General features: G+C 31.0%; 1 protein-coding gene across 2 annotated transcripts in view; it reads left to right on the top strand.

The window, feature by feature from the left end:
- LOC143064469 (nuclear envelope integral membrane protein 1-like) overlaps positions 1–27,243 on the top strand; it is a 27,523-nt gene extending 280 nt beyond the window's left edge. The window contains exons 2-8 of one of the 2 annotated variants that reach the window (XM_076237309.1): positions 5,543–5,661; positions 6,061–6,436; positions 9,955–10,027; positions 11,278–11,371; positions 17,305–17,657; positions 18,932–19,093; positions 26,872–27,243. In XM_076237309.1, the coding sequence (XP_076093424.1) occupies positions 5,543–5,661; positions 6,061–6,436; positions 9,955–10,027; positions 11,278–11,371; positions 17,305–17,657; positions 18,932–19,093; positions 26,872–27,019 (1,325 nt within the window). In that variant the 3' untranslated portion in view covers positions 27,020–27,243. The remainder of the gene's footprint in view (positions 1–5,542; positions 5,662–6,060; positions 6,437–9,954; positions 10,028–11,277; positions 11,372–17,304; positions 17,658–18,931; positions 19,094–26,871) is intronic. The other variant, XM_076237310.1, reaches the window with a different exon arrangement.

Consider the following 27,243-nt stretch of genomic DNA (forward strand, 5'->3'; position numbering starts at 1 on the left):
AAAACTACAATTTTATATAAGCAGTCATAAATTTTTAAGAACAATTTCCACTTGGAATACACTACCAGACAATCACGTATGTGTCAAGTCAATAGAGAGCTTAAAACTTTGGTTACTCTGAACACAGCCACAGGGGCGCGTATCATACATGATTTTGGGCTGAAATATATACAAATCGTCTGGAATGGGTCATACATTGTGTTGGTTTGCTATTAACACAATATAAAATGTGAACCAGTCGACTGGCATATATATTTCAGCCCCAAATTATCTTGATGCGTGCCCTGTGCTCACACAGGGTCTCTTTTTCTTTAACATTAATGCCTTATACTGTCCCTGCAACATATTATATATGATATATGTGCATATATTCCGATTCAGATCAGAAACAAAAATAAGCTTTACCCATAAAACTCTGTTTTATATTGTATTACTAAAGAGCATATGACTCCTCCAGGACTCGAAACGGAACCCTGGACCTCTGTTATAAGGTATTTCTCTAATTGGCTGAGCTAAAGAATTACCTCTTTATCTCAAACCCTTACAGCTGGTTAAGTATCTACTACATGAACTAAAGGAAGCAATAACTTCACAATTTTATAATAATGCAAATTAACATCTGAGCTATCTAGTCCTGAGACTACTATCATGACTATAACACTATGTGTTAAAGTAGTCTCAGGCTAGCCTAAATAATTATGACGTCTTGAAAAGCTATTATACTTTTTTGCTTTGACGCCTTTAATACAGCGATGTTACGTGTCAAAGCAACTAAATATAATAGCCTTTTAAGACATCTCAATTATTTGGACTTCCTCTGTCATGTCTGTCACAGTCTGAGCAAAGTTAAAACTGCGTAAGTACAAAAAATGTAATAATATGAAATAAAGTCAAACACTCAAAGTCAATCCTACATTGTACATTTACATGATTTACATTGATTTAAGGATTAGGTAATTAATAATATCAATAAAATTGAGAATGGAAATTAAAAATATCTCAAGGAGACAACAACCTGACCATAGAGCAGACAACAGCTGAAGGCCACCAAGCTAATGGGTCTTCAACACAGCGAGAAAATCCCACACCTGAAGGTGGGCCTCAGCTAGCCTTAATAAAACATATTATTTGTCAAACAGTAAAATATTTGTTATTTTATAATAATTTTGTTTCCATTTAGTGATTAATTGTAATGCTGGCATCTCTTTCCCACCTCTTAGAATAAAACTAACAAGACTAAGGTATTTGTAATTGAGTGTTACATTTTGTACATGTACATTTAGAAAGCTTTCCTTGTCTGTCTAAAGAAGCCCTGGCCTTATGAAGGACACATACACTGGACACATATATACAATGATATACATGTACCTTTAGCACGGTCTACAGCCACTTGACATATATGTCCTTATTTAAGTTGGTAAAGAGTTAAACAAATCTTTAGGACTGGACCAATCTTGAATGGATAATTATAACTACATGTAAACAACCTGTATGTGTTATAACTGTTAAGCACAGTAAAGCATAAAGGGGCACTAGCTACGAGATAAAAAATCTAAAATAGGATTGTCTTGGTTCAATCATCAATAAAAGTGAAATAGTGAAATAATATTTAGATTTAGTACAGTACACACAGAGAGGACATAATCTCATACTCCCAGCACAGATTCTGGTGTACCACAATGTCACATTGTGAAACACAGATTTCTCTCCCAAAAAACACCAAGTAATTACTCCCATCTGGGAGGGTTTTATGACCAGGTTGATTGCAGGTAAATAAATAATGATCAACAAAGCATGACTATGGTCTGACACTGACAGGTAAAAAATGTATGTTTCAATTTTGACAAAATAGGAGAGCTAAGAAACAATGAAGATTAATTATTCACTTGCAAATGAATAATTGGACCTCATTGAATTCGTAGTTATGTGAACTACAATTTAATCCCTTAGCTAGAGATGGATAACACATGAATCATGCATGGTCATTCTTTTAATGGAAAAGAATGTCGAAAATGGAAAGTAAAACTAAGGGCAATCATTGTATTGACTGATTCGATCAACAAAAAATAATTCTTATGCATGTAAAAACAATGATTAACATATTTTTAATCTATAAATTATAGTCTAGTCTAGTATTATTATCAGGCATGTAAGGATATGAAATTAAATAGACCTGCAGTACGGATAGGCACTTATTTTTATGGATGTCTTAATCCGTCTAGATGTCAGACTGGTCGGACAGTTGTCCCAGTGTAATAAACACCTGCTGTGCAATATCCAAGTGGAAGGTCGTAAAAATCAATCTGTACCAGCTTGATTAGAATTAAATTTTACCTGTACAAATATATTAGTATTTATGGAGGATAGATAAATGTAAAATATTGTTTTGTATTCAAAGAGAAAGAATTAAAATTAAAATTAAATATAAGAAATAAAATTAAATTTAATATAAGAATTAAAATTAAAATTAAATATAATTTTTTTTTTTTTTTTATAATTTGAAAATGAAATAAAGACGATTTTTAACAATATATTGTGTTGCCAATTATTTCAATAGTTTTGTGCCAATAAACTATTTTGTATTTGTATTTGTAAACCGTAAATATTTCATCTAATTCAAAATAATAAGCCTAATAACAACCAATAGTTTAAATCATATTATTGAGACTTCAATCCCGTAAATTATACGAGTTTTCGTTGATGGTTATATTATTTCCCCCTTTTAACGTCCTGTTCCTTTATATGTTATTATTAGAAACTCAATTTTAAGTATAAGGCCAACATATCGTATTTATAAAATATGTATAGGCATTGTGAATTAAGTTATTTTCCTTTTGATACAACTTTCCCCGTCGGAGCCTCTACATCTATTCACAACTGTCAATCATTTCTCGCAAGTGAAACATTTTGGTCAGACAGATCACTCGTGCTTTGTATTTAGACATATTTCCCGTTAATCTCTTTGAAAGTCAAACAATTAGTTTCTTTTGATACAATATTTATAACGCCGAGATCATATTTCGATTCCTATTTTTTTTTTTTTTTTTTTAAATTGTTGACACTCGAGATATAATGCCTTTCTATTTTCATGTCTGAAATTTTTTATGAAAATCGCCGGTGTTATAAACATATTTTACAAATTGTATCAAATCTATACACGAAAATCAAAGTTTAACCTTATATAGTTTATTGCACAAATGCACATTTATACCCCAATGGGGTTGAAGGCTAGTCGTACTAGTCGTGATCAGCTGTCTTTACTTTTTCGTCGTACTTCTAGTCATTCTAAACTCGCGCAGTCAGTATGATTTTTTAAATCGATGTTGTATTATTTCCGAAGTTTAAAGGAGGTCTTCAAATAGATTATTTAAATGGGAATCCGGGAAATGACTGATAAAAATAAAACAAAAAATAGTTAAAGAAGACTAAATCCTGTTTTGATTATACAATAGACAATAGACAATATTTTATTCGCACAAACACATTTACATTAAATGGTTATGGCATACAAAATTAAGACAATAAACTGACAATAGTTAAATTGATTATAATTATATTAGAGTGACATGTATGTAAATCGATTAAATTTCTATTCTGGTAAATCGATCAAGAGCCTCAAAACTAAAGCACAATACTGTCAATCATTCCACATCAAATTTAATCATGAATGGATTTTCCCACGGTCGTTCAGTAAGGTCACCTGTGTTTACTGTTACGACATTTCCCGCCATATAAAAATCTTGTGCAGTGGACAAAATCGATCTTTAAGTGCCAGTCTGCCTGATTCTCAGGCAGTGGTGAAAACATAAGCAAAAAAAACCCACCCAATTTGACATTGATTTCAGTTCATAATATGTAGTTATGCACAAAAATAACATTCATTTCCATTTTCTGTTCTGGTAATAGAAGATACAATTTGGTTGAAATGCACTAGAAAATAACGAATAAAGGGAGATAACTCTGTAATTTGCTATCATTCTAACCAATTTTCTAACCAAATTATTTGATATTACCAGACACACACAAAAGAAAGACTAACACTTTTCAACTCAGGATGATGATTAGTATTAAATAGCATGATTAACTCGGTGGGTTTTTTCTAATCATGTTTTAATTTTTACCTAAATTGCAGATCAATTATATTAATTTAGCATAATGAACAAACACGGAAATCTTAAAATAAACTTATGCCCGGAAAAAATCATTATTTTCTTCTAGTGTAATTATTTGCGTTCTATTTTAGTTATACATCTCCAACTTTCGGACAATATTTGTTTACAGTAAAAAGTAAAAACTACAAAGAATCATCAAGCTACTAATAATATACAAGTATTGCTCACTGTAATTATTTTTATCTCGGAACTGACCCAACACAGACTGAATATTAAATACAAATTATAGAAATATTTTGCATGTGACCGCGTCAAACTAAAACGTATGCAGCAGCACTTGAGACAGCATTCTGCTAATCAATGGATTTACGTGGAAAATAAATTAGTAAAACAAAAATAACCGTAAGCTTCAAGAAATAGAATACATGTAAAAATATATATGTTTAAAAAATTTATGCAAACAAATAAGAAAAAGATACAAAAAAAAACAAAACGAAAAGGAACATAAAATAAAAATAATTTTTAGGAACAAAGAAAATAAATAGCAGTTGAAATATAAAACCATAATTAACAAAAATAGGCTATTTTTATTAAAACAAGGTTTTCTCCAGTACTTCACCTGTAAAAATATTTTATGTCAAATACGATGTAGAACTAATATAATCAATAAAGTGACTGAGAGGTTAAAATTACAGGTAACCTGATTCTGAAATCAGTGAACCGTAATTCTAGCAACAGGGATTAAGATGAAAGGACCATTCACACCTGGATCTGTTGATTAATGACCATACTACCTACCATAAAAATGTCGGATTATTCATATCCGACTAGACGGATTAAGACATCCATAAAAATAAGTCCCTACCCGTACTGTAGAAAAATCCCAATGTGGCATGAATTTGCTTAATCTATGTATATCTATATTGATGTTTTTATATATATACTTTATATGGTTATCAGAGGTTTTATGAGGTCAACACAAAAGTTTATTAGATGGCGACTAGACTAAAATACACATAAAAAGAAGCTACATATTATCAAGCCCATGCTCTGTAAATTGTTTATTTTACATTGTTATTCATCAAATATGTGAATTTGAGTCACATCGGAACACATGAATTTGACAGCTAGTGCACCTTTAAAGAATATATCACTTGCAAATCGAATCAATTGAAATAGACTCTGAAGTGTTTAAAAAGTGTCCAAAATCTTTCGTTAGATGAACCTGAAGTTTGAGGCCAAAATCGGCCCTTACCGGACTTACTCCTTTATGATTTTAAAAAGACTAACCTGCATGCTTAATTTATGTACATTGTATCTGGAACAGCCATTTACAGACAATGTATAAATGATGACACTTTTCAATATAATAAGTTAACATACTATTTACAAAGATATTCTATCATGTCTATACATCATTATTTTTTCAGGCTTTATCATAAGTAAAGATGCACAAACAAGTACCATCTCAGTGAAAAATTCATCCTGGACAGTATTTTGTTATGAGGGAAAACCAGAAAGCCCTTTCTTGCTATGGTCTAATCCTGTGGTAATTATATATGTTGACTATTATTTTTCATGTCTGCAACAGTCAGGATCATACTCATACAAGTGTCGACTCGACTCGTTTATTTACTAATCTATGACAGGTCAATATATTTTGTTCACTTACAATGTACCATGCTTACTGTAAATTCACAAATTATTGCTTGCATTTATTATTGCATTTTTGTCATTTTGTTCACATTATTCATAAATATATATTAATATCATGACTTAAAAAAACACCACTCCATTCCTCTTAACATATCTTTAAAAAGCAAAGATTGAACAACATAGCCCATGTATGAACTCAAGGGGTGTTTCAAAACGATTGGTTTTTTTATAATGCCTACTGACACCTTCCTTTGATAAATTTCATTTCATAATCTTGGTTTGACTTTTGTAGTTAAAATTATCTACAAGCAATGGAACTGCAGAATCTTTCCAGTTTATATGTGCTGAAAGTCCTGACCAGGTGGAGGAAAAGAAAGAAAGCGCTATGCAGTTACCCCAAATCTTACAGAACCTTAGGTTTATGTTCAACGTGGAACTGAAGGATATGTCATTTTCACCTTTCAACCAGAGCTGTATTGGTATCCATAGCAATCAACAATACACTGCTGATTTTAAGTATAAAAGTAGGTTTTTGGGAATTCCATTTGGATATAGGTTTATTGTGACATTCTTCTTTGATTTTGCGGAGAGGACATACTCACCATTTAAATACAACTGTATTGGTATTCATGGTAAACAACAATATGATGTGTTCTTTGTAAATAAGAGTAAGTGAAATTTATGTTGTAATAATTGAGTCTCACAAATTTTCCTTAGAAGCTGGTAGCTGAGTAAATGACCTTGTTCTTCCCAAAAGACAATGTTCACTTTAGGCAAAATACGGCCATGATTTATCAACTTTATCATAACATTTCAAAATGGATGTAATTTAGTTCTTAAAAGGATATATATAGTTCTTTTTATGCCCCACCTACGATAGTAGAGGGGCATTATGTTTTCTGGTCTGTGCGTCTGTCCGTCTGTCCGTTCGTTCGTCCGTCTGTTCGTTCGTCCTTCTGTCCCGCTTCAGGTTAAAGTTTTTGGTCAAGGTAGTTTTTGATGAAGTTGAAGTCCAATCAACTTGAAACTTAGTACACATGTTCCTTATGATATGATCTTTCTAATTTTAAAGCCAAATTAAACTTTTGACCCCAATTTCACAGTCCACTGAACATAGAAAATGAAAGTGCCATTTCAGGTTAAAGTTTTTGGTCAAGGTAGTTTTTGATGAAGTTGAAGTCCAATCAACTTGAAACTTAGTACACATGTTCCCTATGATATTATCTTTCTAATTTTAATGCCTAATTATATTTTTTATCCAATTTCGTGGTCCATTGAACATGGAAAATGATAGTGCGAGTGGGGCATCTGTGTACTTTAGACACATTCTTGTTTTGCTCCAAAATCAGCACATTTTAGATATAAATAATTTTCAAAATACGATGATTTTGTGCATTTTTTGGACTTAAAGCTTGGGGAAAAATCAGGGATGGGGTAATCGTAATCTGTAATCGTAATCGATTGTAATTGATTACATTTTTTCAAGTAATCGACAGTAATCTGTAATCGAAGACATTTTCGATTACATGTAATCGTAATTTAATCGATTACAGCAAAAATTTGGATGTAATCATCGATTACTTTTCGATTACATTTCGATTACTTTAGTAAAATATTTTGATGAAAAATAACCTATTTCAGAGGAAAATATGTATATTATTTCTTTGTAGTACAGATAAAATATTATGCATCAACAATACTTGAGAGTTAAGCAACTGCCTTATTTCTATCTTATCTATTGTCTCAAGCTGCATTATGCGCAACCAGATCCCCTACCTAAATTTAATTTATATCTAGCTTTTGAAACAAATGGATGTATGTGCTTGTCAATAATTCAAGAGCTTTAATATTAAAATAAGAAAATAGATTTGAAATAATAAAATAGATCTAAAATAAGGAATGTGTCCGTCTTTTGTTAAGTTCTGTAGTACATTTTTAAAAGTAGTAAGCTTATTTGTATTAAATTTCCTGAAAACATCATTTTCAATCAGAGTTGAAATTAAAGCTTAGAATAGATAAACAGTTGATTTCTTAAATGTTATGATATACATGTATATAAGTTAAATTAAAAAAGAACACAAAATCCTTTTAACAATGAACCAATGGCAATGCATTGCAATTCTTTTTTAGAAATAGATACATGTATCCCTTTGACACTATAGATATATTTTGTATATAATTTGATTGGAGAAGTTAACAAATCTTAACAACATTCTTGCCTTTACTAATGAGATGATCAAAGTCTTCTAATCAATAACAAACATACTTTGTTTTTATTTCAATTATCTTATGTCTAATTAAGAAGGAAATTTACAATATTTAGCCCCAGGTTATAAATTGTACTCCAATGGCAGTTTAATAATCTGTAATTAGGATGGTTATCCAAACAAAAGGTTTAAATCATGCATGTCATTATAATTTTAATAATTTTGATCTTAAAAATTAGCTGAACTGATTAATTATTCTACTTTTTTTTTATATTTCCTTAAACATTATATTTAACTATGCATAAACAATTTTTTTTTTAAGAGTAAAAACAAAAAAAGCTAACGTTAGTCAGTAAGAAAGCAAAATTTTTTAAAAACAATTAGTTATGAATAAGTGATTGTTGCAATGCGATGACATCTTACATTTATGTTGAAAGTCAAAATTTCAAGATTTTTTAAATATTTCTAATCTTCATTAAGCATGTTAAGAGATTTGATCTAAACAACAGCTATTAACTTCTAATATAGAAACAATGCTTTAAATGATGTATTTGGTAAAGTTCTTAATTTCCACTATACAAATGTTGAGCAATATAATTGTGTTTTACTCAGGCATGTTATTTTTTTGTTGAAATGTTGAAGCATGTAATTGACAGTAATCGAAAAGTAATGTAATTACTTTTGATAAAGTAATCGATTGTAATCGATTACATACTAAAATTTGAGTAATCAATTATTAATCGATTGCACAAAAATCCTTCATGTAATCGATTATTCATCGATTACATTTATCAGTAATCGTGCCCATCCCTTTGGGAAATCCTTGGCCACAAACCAGGATCCAAAAAGTTCTGTAACTAAGACTTGCCAATGATGATATTGAATTCGTTGACACAAAAACTTTCTGGATCTTGGGTGGCAGCCAAAGTTAATTATGCTAAAATCTAAAAAATAATTTTAAAATTTGACAATATTACAACTCAAATAAAGCATACTTAAAATGTCAATAATTCATAATTTTAACATGATGTTCCAAAATGATTTTATTTTGTATTGTAATATCATAATAATTTATATGTAAAACTAGTAGTATTATGACAAAAAAAAACAATCAAAATCATGGGGCCAATTTTAACCCTTCTTTAACAAACACCTTTGTCTACTTTTTGTGGCTTATAAAAATTATTCATGAAAACTTTGCATCTTAAGTACACTTCTATTTTTTCCGCTCATTTGTTATTGTTTGCACAATGATATTGAAAAAACAAGATGATATTTCTGAGGGCCTCAGGGAAGATTAGCTTTATAGCTAACTGTGTAACCCTCTTTAAATAAAAAATTATTATTATTATATTATTATTATTATTAATCAACGAGAGTTAATTTGAGAATCATATGAAGCAATCAACAACCATATATCATGAATGTTCAGGAACACACTAAAATGTTACATTTATTTTGAATATTGGTTAATTATTTGAATTATTAGGATTACAAGCTTATAAATGTTGGTCATATCAATGATTATTTTTTACATTACAGACATTTTGTTTTTGAAAGTTTTAATTGCATAGCAATACTTCATCAATGGACTTGAAGATTGTTCAGTGATTTTTTTTGGAAAAAAGATTTGCATTACTATTCATTTAATGTTATAGTACAAAAAGCAATAACCGAATGCAATCAAATGCACAGGCCTATTCTCTAGGAACAGACTGGAACTACGCTACTAAACACACTATTTAAAATCAGGAATAACAAACCAATATGGCCATCATGGCTAAAACATAACACTAGTTAGAAAGTCGGGGATAAATTATTTCCTGAATTTAAATTACCTTCTATAAAATATGTGAAGATCACTTTGGGAAACAATATTCTAAAAATAATATTGTAAATATATGATTTTAATAAATAAAAAAAACCTGCTTTGGAAACTGATCAAATAAAAGTAAAATTATTTTTTATTTTCATATCAGGAATAGAGTTATGGTATGTGGCTTACCTGTTTCTTGGATTGTTAATCTTTTTGTATGCCAGACACCTTAGCCAGTAAGTATGTAAAAAAAGTAAGAAGATGGGGTAGGATTGCCAATTCACAATGAGACAGAATGACATAGAATGTGATATCTACAGGTCATTCCTCCCGGCTTTCAACAATGAGCAAAACCCATACGACATAGTCATCTATAAAAGGCCTTGAAATGACCGATGTGAATAATTTAAAATGATAAAATTAATGGCTTGATTTATGTACAAAAAAATGAACGAAAAACAAATATGATTTACAGCAACAAACAACAATCACTGTATTACAGGCTTATGACTTGGGACCAACATATACAGAATGTTGCAAGATTATACAAGTTTACGGATGACAAACCCTCTCACAAAGTGGGACAGCAGTGTTACAGCTCAACATATGAACATATATAAAAGTCAGTTGAAAAGGTCTTAACAATCTTAAAATTGAGAATGAAAATGGAGCATTTGTCAAAGAGACTTTAGTATATTAATTATTTTGTTCATATTGATGAGGCCCCTCATGGGGGGGTCCTAGTAATCACATAATCACCATTTTTTTGCCAATATAATCACATAATCATTAAATATTTGCTTATCTTTAGTAATCAAATAATCATAAACTAAAAATACAGTCCTAGGTAATCAAATAATCATGAAATATTTGGCTTAATAATCAAATAATCATTAAAAAAAACGGCCAAGTAATCACATAATCAAAAACCCCATGAGGGCCCTCATTGATAGGATAAGCATTATTGTAATTTAATCATCAATTGAACATGAATATATTCTGTTTTTTTCACACTTTTAATTTCACTTCTAGCATGTCTAGATTATTATATAAAATTACTATCTAGTATCTTGATTATCACAGCATATTCAATGTAACAGTTAGATTGATTTGAGTACCGGTACAGAAATATGGTTTTCTGCACGTGTCCAGCTAAATAAAAGACTTAATCTTAGGTCCAGGGGTAGTCTATCGGATAGATTTGATAAACTTTACATAACTACATTATGTGTAATCTCCTGTGCTTTATATTAGACCCTTATTACCAATTTTCAAAACATATTTTAGGCACTGCCTTTAACTTAGTTTTATTTTGAAGCTATGCAAACATGAAAAGTACAGATTTGAAGAAGAAAAAAATGTTTTTTTCTCAATTATAATTTGTTCTGTTTGCTATAAGAAACATCTTGATTGTTTGTTATGACAACTATTGATCCTTAATGTTTATTTTGAAAAGACTGAATATGTTTTCATATTATAATTTCAGGAATGTTAATTTACAATACGGATCTGGTGTATCACTTGGTATTATAGCATCTTTACTCATTCTGATGATAATTCTCCACAGAGTATTCCCACAGGTAATTATTTCTCTATTGATGTAATTTGACAGTTGTACATAGACCACAGTCTAGACAGTGTAAGTCTGGAAGCCTGTAATTGTATGCATACAACATATTGGGTGTGGGATTTTCTCGCTACATTGAAGACCCATTGGTGGCCTTCGGCTGTTGACTGCTCTATGGTCGGGTTGTTGTCTCTTTGACACATTCCCCATTTCTTTTCTCAATTTTATAAGCTAATAATTTTGTCTTATTGTAAATATTATATGTGACATGAAAATACTGACCTGAATATGAATGTAATATTTGTTTCTTTGTATTGAACATTCTGGAGCAATGTATAACAGATAGAAGAACTTTAAGCAAAGTTGACAGAACCTTAGGTGGCCTTTCTTCTCCAACTTGAATAGCGATTGCAATGTCCATGTTTGCAGTGGGATACCCAAAAGCAGTCTGTGCCAAACTGTTTTAGGGTTTGTCTGACCAAAGAAAAAAAATCTTCTATATATTCAACCAAAAAATCATAAAAATTGTGTCTGACAGATTGATTTTTTTGTCTGACATTTTGTCGATAAGACAGAGTTTTGGGATACACTGCAAAAGTGATTCCTAACCCTTACCATGCAGGGACCGTAATATTAAAATCTCGAAAATTCTGTTATTTGACTCTAATGGCTATTTTTACATTTAGACTCTAATAATGGGGATGATAAGGGAATCAATTAAAATTATCTAGGTATTTAAATTAAAATTTAAATAATAAAATGTAACTTACTTTCTTTTGTGATAATGCATATATATATCGTCAATGACAGTCAGCAGAGTTTAAGAACGTCAGTTGTTCGTCCTGTTAGTCAAATGCGTTTTGTTAAAATGTATTTTTTCACTCTTTTGGTCTTTTGGAAAATGTTGTTTGTGCTGTAATTGGTTCAAGCACACATATAAAATTTGTGGTTTTTATTCAACACAATCATAGGTTTGAACGTTGTTTTCAATTTAGACTTGTATATATATATATATATATATATATATATATGCAGGTCTTTTTCTATTTGATAGAATATAACCAACATGACAGTTGTAAGTAAATGTAACATTTCTTCAAAAACACAAAAGGTGAATTAATCTAATATCGTGCACTTACCACAGCACTGTCAAAAAATCCTGGGGAGACCACTGTAAAGAGGTCAACTATACAACATTAAATAAATGTTGTGCAGCCTAGCCACAATCAGATGTACATTTTGTGTTTCACATGAAGTCAAAATGAAGATCACATCAGGAAAAAACCCTTTTGATATTTTGGTACAGAAATGGTTTAAATTATGAACAATAGCCGTCATAAGGCTAACACTTGAAGCATCTAAATAATTACATGCAGTTTTTGGAAGAAATATTCAATATTTTTATTAGATACACATGTATAAAAACAGTGTAATTTTCTTGCGGACAAGACAAATATGTATAATCAAAAGAAATAATTGTGATTATATTTATGTTGATAATACTGAGTTTTAATTTGTACAAAGAGCTTTCATCACCTATAATCTAGATTTAAGTTCCAAAGTAGACTAATAATTGAATTTAATACTTGTTATGTACAAGTGTCTTGTCTGTAGACACTTCCTCATCTGCTGGTAATCCTGAAACTTCACTTTGCTGTATATCCAACTTGGATGGCATGTGTCTCAAGGTAGGGTACTGCAATATTAATATATGAGGTAGTTGTTGGTAATTTATATACAAGAAGAGAAAACAAAACACATAATTGCATAAAATGTCATTTATTTTTCACTTGTATCACTACAATGAACAATATGAAAACAAAAATACAAAATTGCATAACGAACCTATAATATTCCACTTTTTATCATAACTTTGTAACCCCTGAAGATTATTTATTGCAACAACCTGCAAAAGGAAGATGAATAAATTATCTATAACAGTGAACCAATAATGTACAGTAGTACAAATTGGGTTCACTTGTTAACTATCAATTGATAAAAACTGTCATTTTAAATGAAACAACGTGAAATGAAATTTTGTCCATTTTTATCGTGTATTTTAGTGGGGTTTTTTTTCAGACAGTCACACAAATAAATGATATTTGATATGCATTGTGTGAAGCTCTATATTCTCTTCTTCAGTTCAAAAATGTAGTGTAGCCTGCCTAATCCGACACCTGAGTATTCCAGCATCCTGCTTTAAACAACACATTATCATAGTCTCAATATATGCCTATCCTTGCAGAAAAAACACGAGTATTCAGACACCCTGCTTTATCTGAAATATTTTTCTGGTCCCCTTAAGTGTTGGATAACACAGGTTACACTGTAATATTTAAATTAAGTCCATCTTCATACCTATAGAAGTCTATAACATAGACCTAATATGAAATGTACATCTGATTGTGGCTAGGCCGGAAGTTTATACATGTTACATCAACCTTAAGCTATTTATTGTCATGTTTCTCAGGTTTAGTGTTCATTTTGAGCTATATAAGCTCCAAAAATTGATCTGATAAAACTTGTATTTTTTGGAGGGGTGGGCTTCCTTTTGATGTCTGACACAAGCAGTTCAGAAGCCTGAAACTTCCATACTGTCATCTGGGGGCATAAACTGATCTTGCTATTATTGAAATATGCCTAGGAAATTACTACTTCCAGCTGCATGTCTAGTTTAAGTCAAAAATATGAAAAATTGGGAAATTTCCGCCATAGTGGGGGGAGGGGGTGTCATTAAGTTTACCCTTGTCCATTTGTAGGTACCAGTCTTGTATTACAACTCCAGTTTCCGGTGCATGTCAAAACATGGATGTAAATAAAATAGTCCCTTTTTTCTGGACTAAAATTTTTCTGTTTGATTAAAAGTTTATGCTGAATTGAAACATATATATATAGATTTTTAAAAAATCTTGCATCTTTTCGGGGATATCAATCCTGGAAAGTGGAAGGATATCATGTTTATTGAAAGTGGTGTGGCCTAGTAAAAACAGCAAACAGAAAGTATAAAAAAAATAGTTTTGACTTCAGGGTTACGTTACATTTTATTCTTCTTGACATTACCCACTTTTCTCCCGATTAAATCACAATTCACACGTATGAACATGAATTTTTTTTCTATGTAGCATTTTTTATTTTTTTATTTTCAAAGATCAGCTGTTTTGCATGTAAGCCTATAGAGAAGTCAATTACATAACTGCAACCTGTATGTCCGTACATCCCAAAGATAGTTTCCGTTCCCTTACTTTAGATTATCTTCATCAAATGTTATGAAAATTATACACAATTCTTTATACCACAAAATACAGATCAAGTTTGAAATTTGGTGGTGTCACTTTAACCGTTCTAGAGTTATGCTTCTTTACAAATGAAACCAGATGCTCCGCAGGGCACAGCTTAATATGACCGCAGAGGTCGATCCCTAAACAGTTGGGTCTAGTATGGACACAACATTCAAGCTGGATACAGATCTGAATTTGGATTGTGATTAAATAGTTGACACAGCATAGGGTTCTGACACAGAATGAATTTGATCTAATGAACTTAATTTTTTTTTTGATTTTGAGCAATTCACAATGCTGTTGAATATTATCCTCTCAAAAAAAAAAATATTTGAAGAAATTTTCTTTTTAATTTCTGAAATCTGAAATGAGAAAAAATTACCCCCCCCCCCCCCCCCCCCCCCCACAATTTTTTTCACCTCCTCCTTTCCCTTATTCCAAAAATGATCTCAATTCAAATTTCTAATGGAGTTTGCAACAATAACTACTCATTTAAATACATCATAAAATATTAGAATATTAAATGTCATACAGTCATGGTTAAAAATTAATATTAATTAATAGTTACTTTTAAAAACATAAATGGGGAATGTGTCCAAGGGGACACAGATGATGCCTTCCCTAGCATATAACATTATAAAGGGACATGACTCAAGAACTGTAAAAGTGAAGCTGCTAAAAATTGAACTTCAACTGAGTTTAGGGGTAATAAGCATTATATACACATTTCATCAAATTTAGTTGAGACAAACTTAAGTTAAAGTCATAAGAAACCTCAAATTAAAAAAAAATAATGCATATGTTTTTTTTTATAACTCAATGGATAGTTTTCATTCTAAAACTTATGTACATATACTTTTTCTCAAGAAAATTCTTTAATATGTTTATATTTAGAAGAAGTTTACTTTATTTTAATTGCTTCCTTCCAGGAAGCAATTCCCCGACATATTTTCCGTATGCAAAGTGACCTCAGTGTGACCCATCTCGTAAAAACCCGGTGCTTGCAATACGCATGGCTGTCCTTAAAATAAACTATTATCTAATTGTACATGTTAAACACGTCTCAATAGCCATACCTTTTTGGGTTTTTTTTTTTTTTTGACAAACAGGTGACAATCCTTAAACTTTTGCTACAAAACACGAACTTTAATTACCTGCCATATTTTCCCAACAACAGTGATTGATTGAAAAAAAAATTGACATTATACGAAATTTAGTCCAAATAAATAATAAAATCGTGCACAGAAGACTAAGTTTATGATGTTTGTATGCATTGGTTCAAGAATTAGAATAACATTATTTTTCACCGGTCACGCGTTTATTATAACTTTAAGAGAACAAAAAGGAAAAAAAAACTTCAATTTTTCCACTTTTAAAGGGGCATAACTTTGAATGGTAATCAAAGTACTTGTAATCACTGAATGGTAAAGATTGGTTTTATTTATCAGTTGGTAGTTAAAGTGAATATTGCAATGTATATTTTATATAGTATTGATTTAAGTTGATTCAACTACTATTCTGGACAAAGAAAGATAACTCCAATTTTCAAAGAGGATTTCATCAAGCATTGGTTTTAGGTGATTCAACAACCATTCTGGACAAAAAAAGATAACTCAAATTTATTGTCTTGAAACAACAAAAATGCTTGTTTTTTGGCCCTTTATTCCTAGACTGTTTGCCCCATAACCCTTAAAATAAATCCCCTTCTACTTATGGTATTTAACATTGTGGTACAATTTCAGAACAATTGAAATACTTATACACAACTTATAGTCCTGACACTAGATAAATGCTTGTTTTGGGCCCCTTTGGGCCCCTAATTCCTAAACCTTAGGGATCATAACCCCCAAAATCAATCCCAAGCATCCTTTTGTGGTTATAAAAATTATGTTAAAATTTTATTGATTTCTTTTTACCTATCCTAAAGTTATTATCTGGAAACCATCCGTCTTCGGGTGACGTTGACAATGATGACATGATACCAATATACGACCCTAAATTTTTTTGCGGCCGTATAAAAATTGCTGAGTTTATTGTTTTTGTTTCCATTTTCTTACTTAGTCTGCCTCTACCAAATGCTACGAAACATAATACACAATGCTCATAACCACAAATTTCACATCAACTTTGAATTTTGGGGTGTCACTTTTATTGTTCTAGAGTTATGCCCCTTTACAAATGGAAAAATTGCAGATTTTTTGGTTTTTGTTCTCTAACTTCAGTTTGCCTCAACCAAATGCTATGTAACTTATACACAATGATAATTACCACAAAATACAGATCATGTCAAAATTCTGGTAGTGTCACTTTAACAGTTCAAGAGTTATACTCCGTTACAAATGGAAAAATTGATGATTTTTTGTTAAAATTCTCTAACTAAAGTTATCCATGTTATCCTCAACCAAATGTTATGAAACCTTTAAACAATGCTTATTACTACTAAATACAGATCAAGTTTTTCAGGGTGTCACTTTAACAGTTCCAGAGTTATGCTCTTTTGCAAATGGAATGAAATACTTCGCTGAGTGCAGCCTGATAAGACCGCAGAGGTCAAACCCTGAACAATTGGTGCAAGTTTGTCATACAACTTGGGAAAAAAGGGAGGGTTTTGTCCACGGACAAAGACAAACTTAGCATAATATAAATATTGTAATCTTTTATATTTCAGAGCCTGAAGAAACTTGGATATTTGATGGTTTTATCCAGCTGTTGTGCATCAATGTATTTTTGGCAACTTTTTGCCACCTCATTTTCTTCAACAATTATGTCATATTGGAAATGGATCTTAGGATACATTGCTGTTACTGGATTTCTAAGTTTTGGTGCATGTTATAAATATGGACCAATCACAGACAAGAAAAGCCTTAATATTTTACAGTGGTTAATTCAGACTTTAGGTCTCTTAATGATATATCAAGGAACTCAAATACCTAAGATTTCTGTAGCTATAATAATGGTGATATTGACAATGTATAATTTACCTAAAGGATTATATAGTAATAAACTAACGAGATATTTCAGGTAAGAACTAATATTTGGTATATTTATAATTGTGTATAATGATGACTAATAGGCTTTATTTGCAATAAGTTTCTGTTTTAAAACACCAAACAATAAGACTGCAGACAGGGGCATTCATTATTATACCAACACATCTAGTTTAAAAGGGGTTTATATAAAATGTCTCAGATATATTGAAATTTACAGGAACATAAATCCTCAACATTTGGACCTTCTTTGCTAACTTGTCATTTATTATATCAATTTGTAATCATGTTATTTTGATTGATGAATGGTTGCTAGATTTCATAAGAACTTTTAATATTTAAAAAAGTATATTATATAAGGGATTGCAGAACAAACAGTGGCAACATTTTCCATTTCTTCAATTCTGGACCACCTTATTTTCATGATTTCTATAGTACGCCAGTAAATTCTTGTACTGGAAGAAGGGAGTGTCTTATGTGAAGTCATACCTAAGACCCAGCTTTTTAAACAGATTTTTATCTCATCGTTCCAAAGGAACTGTGAGCTTTAGCTATCACTGGCGTTCGTTGTCTTCCGTCTGGTGTAAACTATTTCACACATCTTCTCCTCTGAAACTACTAAACCTATTCCAACCAAACTTAAGCTGAATGATCCTTAGGGTATCTAGAATAAAGTTTATGTTTTATTTTCTGTTTCGTCAAAAAACATGGCCGCCATGGCTAAAAATAGAACATAGAGGTAAAATAAAGTTTTTGGCTTATATTTCAAACACCAAAGCAGTTAGAGCAAATCTAACAGGGGAAAAGTGTTTATAAGGTAAAGTTATATCAGCCCTGAAATTTTCAAATGAATATTATAACCCATTGATGGGTTGCTGCCACTAAATTGGTAATTTTAAGGATGTTTTGCAGTTTTTTATTATTATCTTGAATAGTATTAATGATAAATTTAAGCTGTAAACTGCAAATATGTTCAGCAAAGTAAGATCTACAAATAAGTTCATATGACCAAAATTGTCAATTACCCCTTAAAGAGTTATTGCCCTTTAAGGACAATTTTACACAATTTGTTTATCATGTTTTCTAACACTTATTAATTTACATTAAACCCAAAAAACAAACTACGATGAAATTGGTCTCTTAAACTCTTAAACAAAAGATAAATGTCAAAAAATCGAGGTGAGCAATTCAGGCTCTTGAGAGCCTCTTGTTTAGTCATAAATACTATGCAGGTTTATAACATATATTTGCTGATTAGCTCATTTCTTTATGATGAATCTGATTGAGAGATTTTCTTTGACTTTTTAGATATAAATTATTCAAACCTACAGTTAGATTATTAACAGAAGAAGAATACCAAAAACAAGGGTATGAAGAAACAAAGAAGGCTTTGGAAGATTTACGAAAGTTTTGCAAGAGTCCTGAATGTAAACCATGGAAAGTTATCAGTAAACTCAAAAGTCCTGATAGGTAAACATTTTATTGTTGAATCAGGTATTTTTTTTATACGACCACAAAAATTATAAAAAAAATTGTATATTGGTATCACGCCGTTGTCTGCATTGTCGTCAGCTTCGTCCAAACACAGATGATTTTTGGATAATAACTTTAGTATAAGTAAATAGAAATCAATAAAATTTTAACACAAGGTTTATAACCACTAAAAGAAAGGTTGGGATTGATTTTGGGGGTTTTGGTCCCAACAGTTTATAGGGATTAGGGTCCAAAAGGGTCCAAAATTAAACTTTGTTTGATTTCATCAAAAATTTAATTATTGGGGTTCTTTGATATGCTGATTCTAACTGTATTTAGAGTCTTAATTTTTGGTCCTGTTTTCAAATTGGTCTACATCATGTACATTACAGTTCAAAGGGTCCAAAATTAAACTTAGTTTGTTATTATCAAAAATTGAATTCTTGAGGTTCTTTGATATGCTGAATCTAAACATGTACTTATTTATTTTATTATGGGCCCAGTTTTCAATTTGGTCCTAATCGGGGTCCAAAATTAAACTTTGTTTGATTTCAACAAAAATAGAATATATGGGGTTCTTTGATATACTGAATCTAACCATGTATTTAGATTTTGGATATTGGACAGTAATGTGTAAATGTCAAATTTAATTTTTTTTAGTTCTTAGACCACATTTATTCTGTGTCAGAAACCTATTTTCTGTCAACTGCTTAATCACAATCCAAATTCAGAGCTCTATCAAGCTTGAATGTTGTGTCCATATTTGCACCAACTGTTCAGGGTTAGACCTCTGCAGTCGTATCAAGCTATGCCATGTGGAGCATCTGGTTTGTCATCTATTCTCAAGTATTGCAGTCAAATGGTGTTTTTGGTGGAAGAAGACGTCAAGTCTTCTGAAGACCTATGGGACCGACTGTAAACTCATTGAGCCTCCGTATGCCGCATTCGTTTCTGTGTATTACAATTTCATAACAACTTAGATTCCTGACACCGATTTTTACACATGATTAAGCATCTGAATCATTTAATTTGTAAATTAGGATTGAAAAACAATCACTATCGTAAATATGACCTTTTTATTTATGTAAATTAATAGATTTCATCTCATCCACATGAAATCCATGAACGTTATTTGTTTACTTGTAACCGGATTTTTTTACTGTAGATATTTGTAGTACGCATGCGTGAATTTGGTATCGGGACAACTCGCCCTGTTTACAAGTACGCCCTTGAAGTTACGAATTTGCAATCTTGCAGACAAGAAGATTTTGTTTTTAATAAATAAAAAGGATCTATTTCTTATTAAATTGGTGTCTTTATTCATTGTTTTCCTTGTCATGTGAATTAGATGCCTTTCTACTTCAAATGGTTTGAATCTATTTATAAAATTATTCAAGACTCAGTTGACAAGAGCAGTACGTTACTGTTGGGAGAATTTGATTAAACTCTAAATGCTCATAGAATAAGAAATATAATTGAAACTGGATGTACCTCCTTCTGAATAATTTATTGCAATATAAATATAAATCCCTTTTGACAAGAGAAATCTGACTTTTGTCAGAAATATTTTTTTCACATGTGCAAAGGTAATCACGTGTGGCGGCCATATTGGTTTGTTTACAAATATGTGACATAAGACATAAAGCTTTATTTAGAGTCGGTATAAGCAAGCAATTACAAACATAAGCTCTGAAGAGCTTTTAAAACCGACATAACAACAAATAAAACAAAACATACATATCGAGTCATGCACACACATTAAACATATAAAGCAAGAGTTCAATCAGTATATAAACATGCAGCACAAAAGTTCTTTAAGCATCTTACAAAAAAAAAAAAAAAAAAAAAAAAAAAAGCAGAGATTAACTGGTTTTGCAGGCAAAGCATTGGCATGAGCTGCCAGACCAAGAATTTATCAAGTTCTTGAATTGATTTAAAGATGATTGCTTACGAAGCTCATCTGGCAGCTCATTCCAAAGCCTAGCACCTGCATACCTGAAAGATTGTAGGCCATATGCAGTTGTTCTTACATGTGGTAGATCTGCTGTATTCTGGTATCTGAAAGAGTAAGTGTTTTCCTTTAAGTGAATCAAATCATGGAGATAAACAGGACAATCTTTATTTATAATTTTGAAAACTTCAATCGCCAAAGATCGCATTCTTCTTACTTTTAAAGATGGTAATTTTGATTTGCAGAGTAGATCTTCATAACTTGCTGAATGGTCTTCGTAGATAAACCTTAGTGCTCTCTCTTGGATTTTCTCTATCTTTTTTGTATTTACCTCCCCACAAAAGTGCCAAACTAGTGGGCAGTAATTAAAGTTGGACATTATGAAAGAATAATAAATTGTTAATTTTCCGAGTTTAGTCAGGTGTTTACCTATTCTTTTTAATACATTTAATTGTTTGGATGCTTTTTTACATATTATAGAGACATGTTCATTGAAATTTAGTTTAAAATCTATTGTTACACCTAGCAGTTTAACGTTATCTTCACACTCTATTTCATTACCTTCTAATTTAAATTTTAGGTTTTTGTCTTTAGTTTTTTTACCTACAGCTATTGCCTGAAATTTTTCTGGATTTGCTTTCATTTTATTTATTGAGAACCAGTTTATCAAAATTTTACTTTCTTCTTCTAAAGTTTTAATTAATTTATCTAAATCGTTATCTGCGTATGAAAGGGTGTTGTCATCTGCATAATTATAGAGTTCACTTTTATGAATAAAATAGAAAATGTCATTTAAAAAAATATTAAATAATGTTGGCCCTAATATTGACCCTTGTGGCACCCCTTTAAACATTGTTTGCCAATAGCTTGAATTAGTACCTACTTTAACACACTGTTTTCTATTAGTTAAATAGCTTTCCAAAAGTTTAAGAGATGTGGCAGACACACCATAAGATTTTAATTTTAGTAGGAGGAGGTCATGGGGTAGGCAGTCAAAAGCCTTGGACAAGTCCATTAATATAGCTGCTACATATTTATTCTGATCTAAAGCCTTTTTCCAATCTTCAATTATTTTTAATAAAGCGGTTTGGCATACATATCCTTTTCGAAAAGCTGACAGAAAAATGTGGAAAAATGAATTAAAATATTCAACAAGTTGATTTTCTATAGACCTCTCAAAAATTTTTGAAATCATGGGCAATATACTTACAGGTCTATAGTTTCCTTTATCAAGAGTGTTTGATTTTTTATGCAGGGGTATTACTTGTGCTTCTTTTAATTTATCTGGGAAAACAGCTGATTCAAATGATTTATTTATTATTTTAGAAATTGGATTGGATATTTCAGATTCGGATAATTTTAGTATTTTTGAAGATATTCCATCTTTTCCTGTTGCCTTTTTGATGTTAATTTTATTGATTTGTTTTTTAACAAACTCTGGATCTACTGGGCTAAAATTTAGTTCTTCTTTTTCTGGTTTATTTTCTTTTATAATTTTAATACTTGGATGATGTTCATCTATTACAGTATCTATTGAGCCGATATCTTTGGCAACATTTATAAAAAAATTATTAAATAATTCAGCTACTTCATTTTGATTGTTAATTATCTTATTTTCTTCACAAAGGATTAGGTCTTTTGAAAAATGTGAACCTTTGTTTGTTAGGAAAGGCTTGATTGTTGGCCAAAAATCTTTGCTGTTAGGTCCTCCTATGCATCTTTCCATGAAATAGTTTCTGATGGATTTCTTTTTAATTTTATTTACTAGATTTCTTTGTTTTCTGTAGCATTCCCAATTTGTTTTATTTTTAAAATTCTGAAATTTGTTGTATGCCATTCTTTTTTTATATATTTCCCTTCGTAAAGTTTGATTCATGAATGGTGCTGGTTTGTTGATGGCTTTCTTTTTTTTCATAGGTATGTGTTTGTCTATAACCTCCATGAAAGTAGTTTCGAATGTTTCATATGCTTTATTTACATCTGCTGATTTTTCTATTATATCAGTTAAGTTTTTTCCATTTAAATCTGTCAAAAAAAGTTCATGATCAAAGTGTTTGAAACTTCTGTAATTTATGAAACCTTTATTAATTTTTGGTAGTTTGCCTTTAATTTGAGTGGAAATAATGTTATGAACATCACTCAGACCACAGTTGAAATTTAAAACATTTTGACAATAAGTTGTTTGGTTTGTAAGAATAACATCATTTAATGTGGCAGGGGCATGTTTTGTGAAACAAGTTGGTTTTTTTACCAAATTTGTGAAATCAAAAATATCACAGATGTCAATTAAGGGGGTACATTTTTGCTGTGAGAGCATGTTATAATTTAAGTCACCAAGTAGAAGAAAATTATCATACATAGTTGATAATTTATCACATGTACATATAAATTCATTTTTAAAAGTATCATCTTTAATTGAAGGAGGTCTTCTTCTTCTTTATGTAAATCCCTCCAGTGTTGGAGCACACACAGCTAGCTGTGTTTCCTTAACGGATTAGTTTTTAAAAATGTTATAATATCCACAAGTTATTCCAAATTGTAATGAAATCCTCCACCAGAACGTTGCACATGCACAAAATTTATTTACAGAAATGTACATATTATATACACGGATTACCCATTCATTATCCAGGTTCTGTTTTGTTCAGGTAGATTCCTCCGTTATCCAGGATGTAGATACGGTGATAAAAGTAATGTCTAGTTAAATAAGATCAATTAACTATTTTGGCTGTTGAATTCACTGGATAGAGTTAATGAATTAAAAGGTCTTCATTCATATGGGAGCCAAGAAGTGCAAGCTAAAATACTATGCATTTAGAGGATGCTACAGATGGTTATTTTCTATCTAATGTTGATATCTTTGTTAATAAGCAATGATATAGTCTATAAAGTCCTGCAATTAACCATTTTCTATTATTAATATGCATTTCTACCATAATCGATTCAGTAAATTTAAGTTCAAATTTGTCTTTTCTGTCGCATGCTATGTCAGATCTAACATACATAACTAGTCCACCGCCATGAGATGTTCGGTCTTTCCTCCAGAATTGGAAATTATCGACTTTAAATAAAGCGTCTGGAAAAGAGTCATCTATTTTTGTTTCTGCTATAATTAGCATATCTACGGTATTTTTACATAGAAGTTCTTTAATGGAACAGAATTTGTACCTTAGGCTGTTGATATTAAGGTATGCACACGAAAATGTATCAGGGTGTTTCCTTCGTGCCTCATTCAGTTCTGAAAAGATATCATACTGATGTTCACCTCCCGAGTCACTGTTTACAATATTTATTGTCCCATTTTGTGAACTCCCGGATAGGTTAAAACTGGTACTACAGCTCTGGCTAAAGGTGTCATTAAAAAACGATTCCGTAAAGTTTGGAAGTCGCTGGCTGCATTCATAGCAATAAAATGTATCATCTGAAGAAGCTAGCTTGTAGAACCATGACCTAAACATAAATAGTCTCTGAAAGCGTAAACTTTATGCAATACTATTTTATCAATCATGATTATTTTCATAAATTTAAATTTGATTATTTAAAGAAATAAAATTATAACAATTACGATTTTAGATAAGAGATTCTACTCAGACATGCTGTGATCTATTTATAGCCAAATTAGTTTACCTGTGTGAAAATGTAAATAATTTGTTTACTAAACAAGTAAAGACAAACTATGGATGGAAGATAATAATTTACATAAATATTTCAGGACATTTGATTGATTTTAATAAATATAGGATTTAAAAACTGCAAGTGGAAACAAATTTAATCATTAGCTACATAATCAGCTGATAATTTTTCTCGCAAACATGCAAACATCGTGGTGATGTAACTGATAAAAATCACTCCATCATTCCTCCACCCCTTTCACATATTAAGCAATAGATCTACTTATTGTTGTAGAATATTCATTGAATATACCAGAGACATATAATACAATTGTATTATATGTCTCTGAATATACATTCATCGTCTAATTGAATATATCGGGTAATCGGATATTTTTAGCTGAAATTTTGGGTATCCGATTGTCCGGAGTCTACTGTACTACCATAAACATGATAAAGATAGTAAATAGTATTTTTTTTCACTAATTTATTGACATAATACTGGTTGTAACATATTTTATTTTTGTATTCAGGTTGGACCCCCCCCCCCCCCCCCCCCCCCCCCCAATAATGAGTGGTGTCCCTTAAATGAGAGACTGTTCCTAAAACAAGGGGTCATTTTACTGTTGAAAAAAAAGAAAGAACATTTTTAAAATTTTTATTAAACTCAAAAGTGGGAAAATTCTTATATTTGGAACAACTTTTCTAAATGAGGGGTCAAGTTAATAAAGAAGATATAAGTTTAGAAACAACAGAAAATTCTTTTGACATATTTTGACCATTTAGTACTTAATAGATGCATAGTTCTTGGGGGAAAGTTTCATCAAATAATATGAATAAAAATGTGCTCATTTTTTACAGTTGGTTGTAATGTTCTTCCAATAAGGTTACCCCTCATTTGGAGTGTTGTTCCCAACCTGTTTAAGGTCCATCTTTGTGTGCATAATTCAAAATTGGAAATTTCAACAAGCATCTAATATTCTTACGCAAGAAAATAAACACTGATCTGCTAGCTTCATCTCTTCTACCGATTTAATAACTAGAATCATGCAAACAGACTTAAGAAAAAGGCATGCAGGCCTGTAGCCAGGAATTTCCAAAGGGGGGTTCGTTGGACTCATGAACTCGACTTAAACAGTCACAATTTGAACAAAACGTTGACTTTAACAGTGCTTATTTGATTTCAAGGGGGGGGTTCGTCCGAACCCCCGTCCCCCCCCCCCTGGCTACGGGTATGGCATGTAAGTTCATCATACAAATATGACACTTTTTCTAGACAATCCAGATCGTGCAAAATACTTCGCTTAAAATTGTAACCTTAAAATTGTTGTTGTTCACTAAAAACCCCTATGGGAAGTTTCAAAAGTTGGCGGGTATGTAACAAGCCTTACTATTTTTATGCTCCATTTATGGGCATTATGTTTTCTGGTCTGTCCGTTCGTCCTGCTTCTGGTTATAAAGTTTATGGTCGAGGTAGTTTTTGATGAAGTTGAAATCCAATTAACTTGAAACTTAGTGCACATGTGTTCCTTATGATATGATCTTCTTAATTTTACTGCCAATTTAAAGATTTTACCTAATTTTCACAGTCCACTGAACATAGAAAATGATTGTACGGATGGGAAATCCATGTACTTATGACCTTTTCTTGTTTGAAGAAAAAAAAATACATCATAACGATAATGGATCAAAGCAGCCTTGGTAAGTGGGGCTGCTTTTGTGGTAATTCAGGTTACCTTTTATTCACCTTCTTCCACCTCAGAGCTATCAGCTCTTTGATTAAGATACTTGATTGCATGATTTTCACAAATTCTGCAATGCAGTTTAACTTATTCCAATGCCTTAATTTTGTCTTGTTTAAGCTAGATAACAATGGACAAGGAATTCATTTTGCCCTTAATGAACTTGTTAAAAGGAAATGATATCTTTTTTTTTTAGAAAACTCTATACATGTATAAATAATTGAAAACATAAAAAGATTTGAAGTACACCTGTACCCACCATATCAAAGAAAAGAATGTCACAAATAGTAATGTTTGAAACCCAACTAGAATCTTAGAGGATAGTAGGTGAAGCTTAGCTATGGTACAATATGTAGAACCACATGAAAAACACTAATTTTAGAAGGATGAAATAGATAGCATTATAGGACTCGCCAATCTTCTATTGTTTTTTTTTTCCCAAAAATATATTTTTTTGTATTTTTTAAACAGGTTTGCTAGTTTTATTGAAGGAGACTCTTGGCATGTGAATGATCAAGAACTATTAGAATATGACAGTTTTAATGATGAGGAATTACACACAGAAAATGAAGAAGATGAGGAAGAAAACATCATCTCAGAAGATGAAAACCCAGAATGATGGAGGAAGAATGTCAAATGGGTTTCAATCATATCAAAAAGATAGATTTAACAATCTGTAATAAAAACCTCCATGTTATGTGGTTTTTAACAGAAGATGACAGTGCTAGCATCGAAGTACTTTTTTACATCCTCACTGAACTAACAATTGACTGCTGTTTTCATTACCATCATTTACCTCTTTATCTAAAATAACAGTCAGTATTAAAGATAGTCTGTCTGCCA

This window comes from Mytilus galloprovincialis, chromosome 2 (genome assembly GCF_965363235.1).
Source record: "Mytilus galloprovincialis chromosome 2, xbMytGall1.hap1.1, whole genome shotgun sequence".
NCBI lineage: Eukaryota > Metazoa > Mollusca > Bivalvia > Mytilida > Mytilidae > Mytilus > Mytilus galloprovincialis.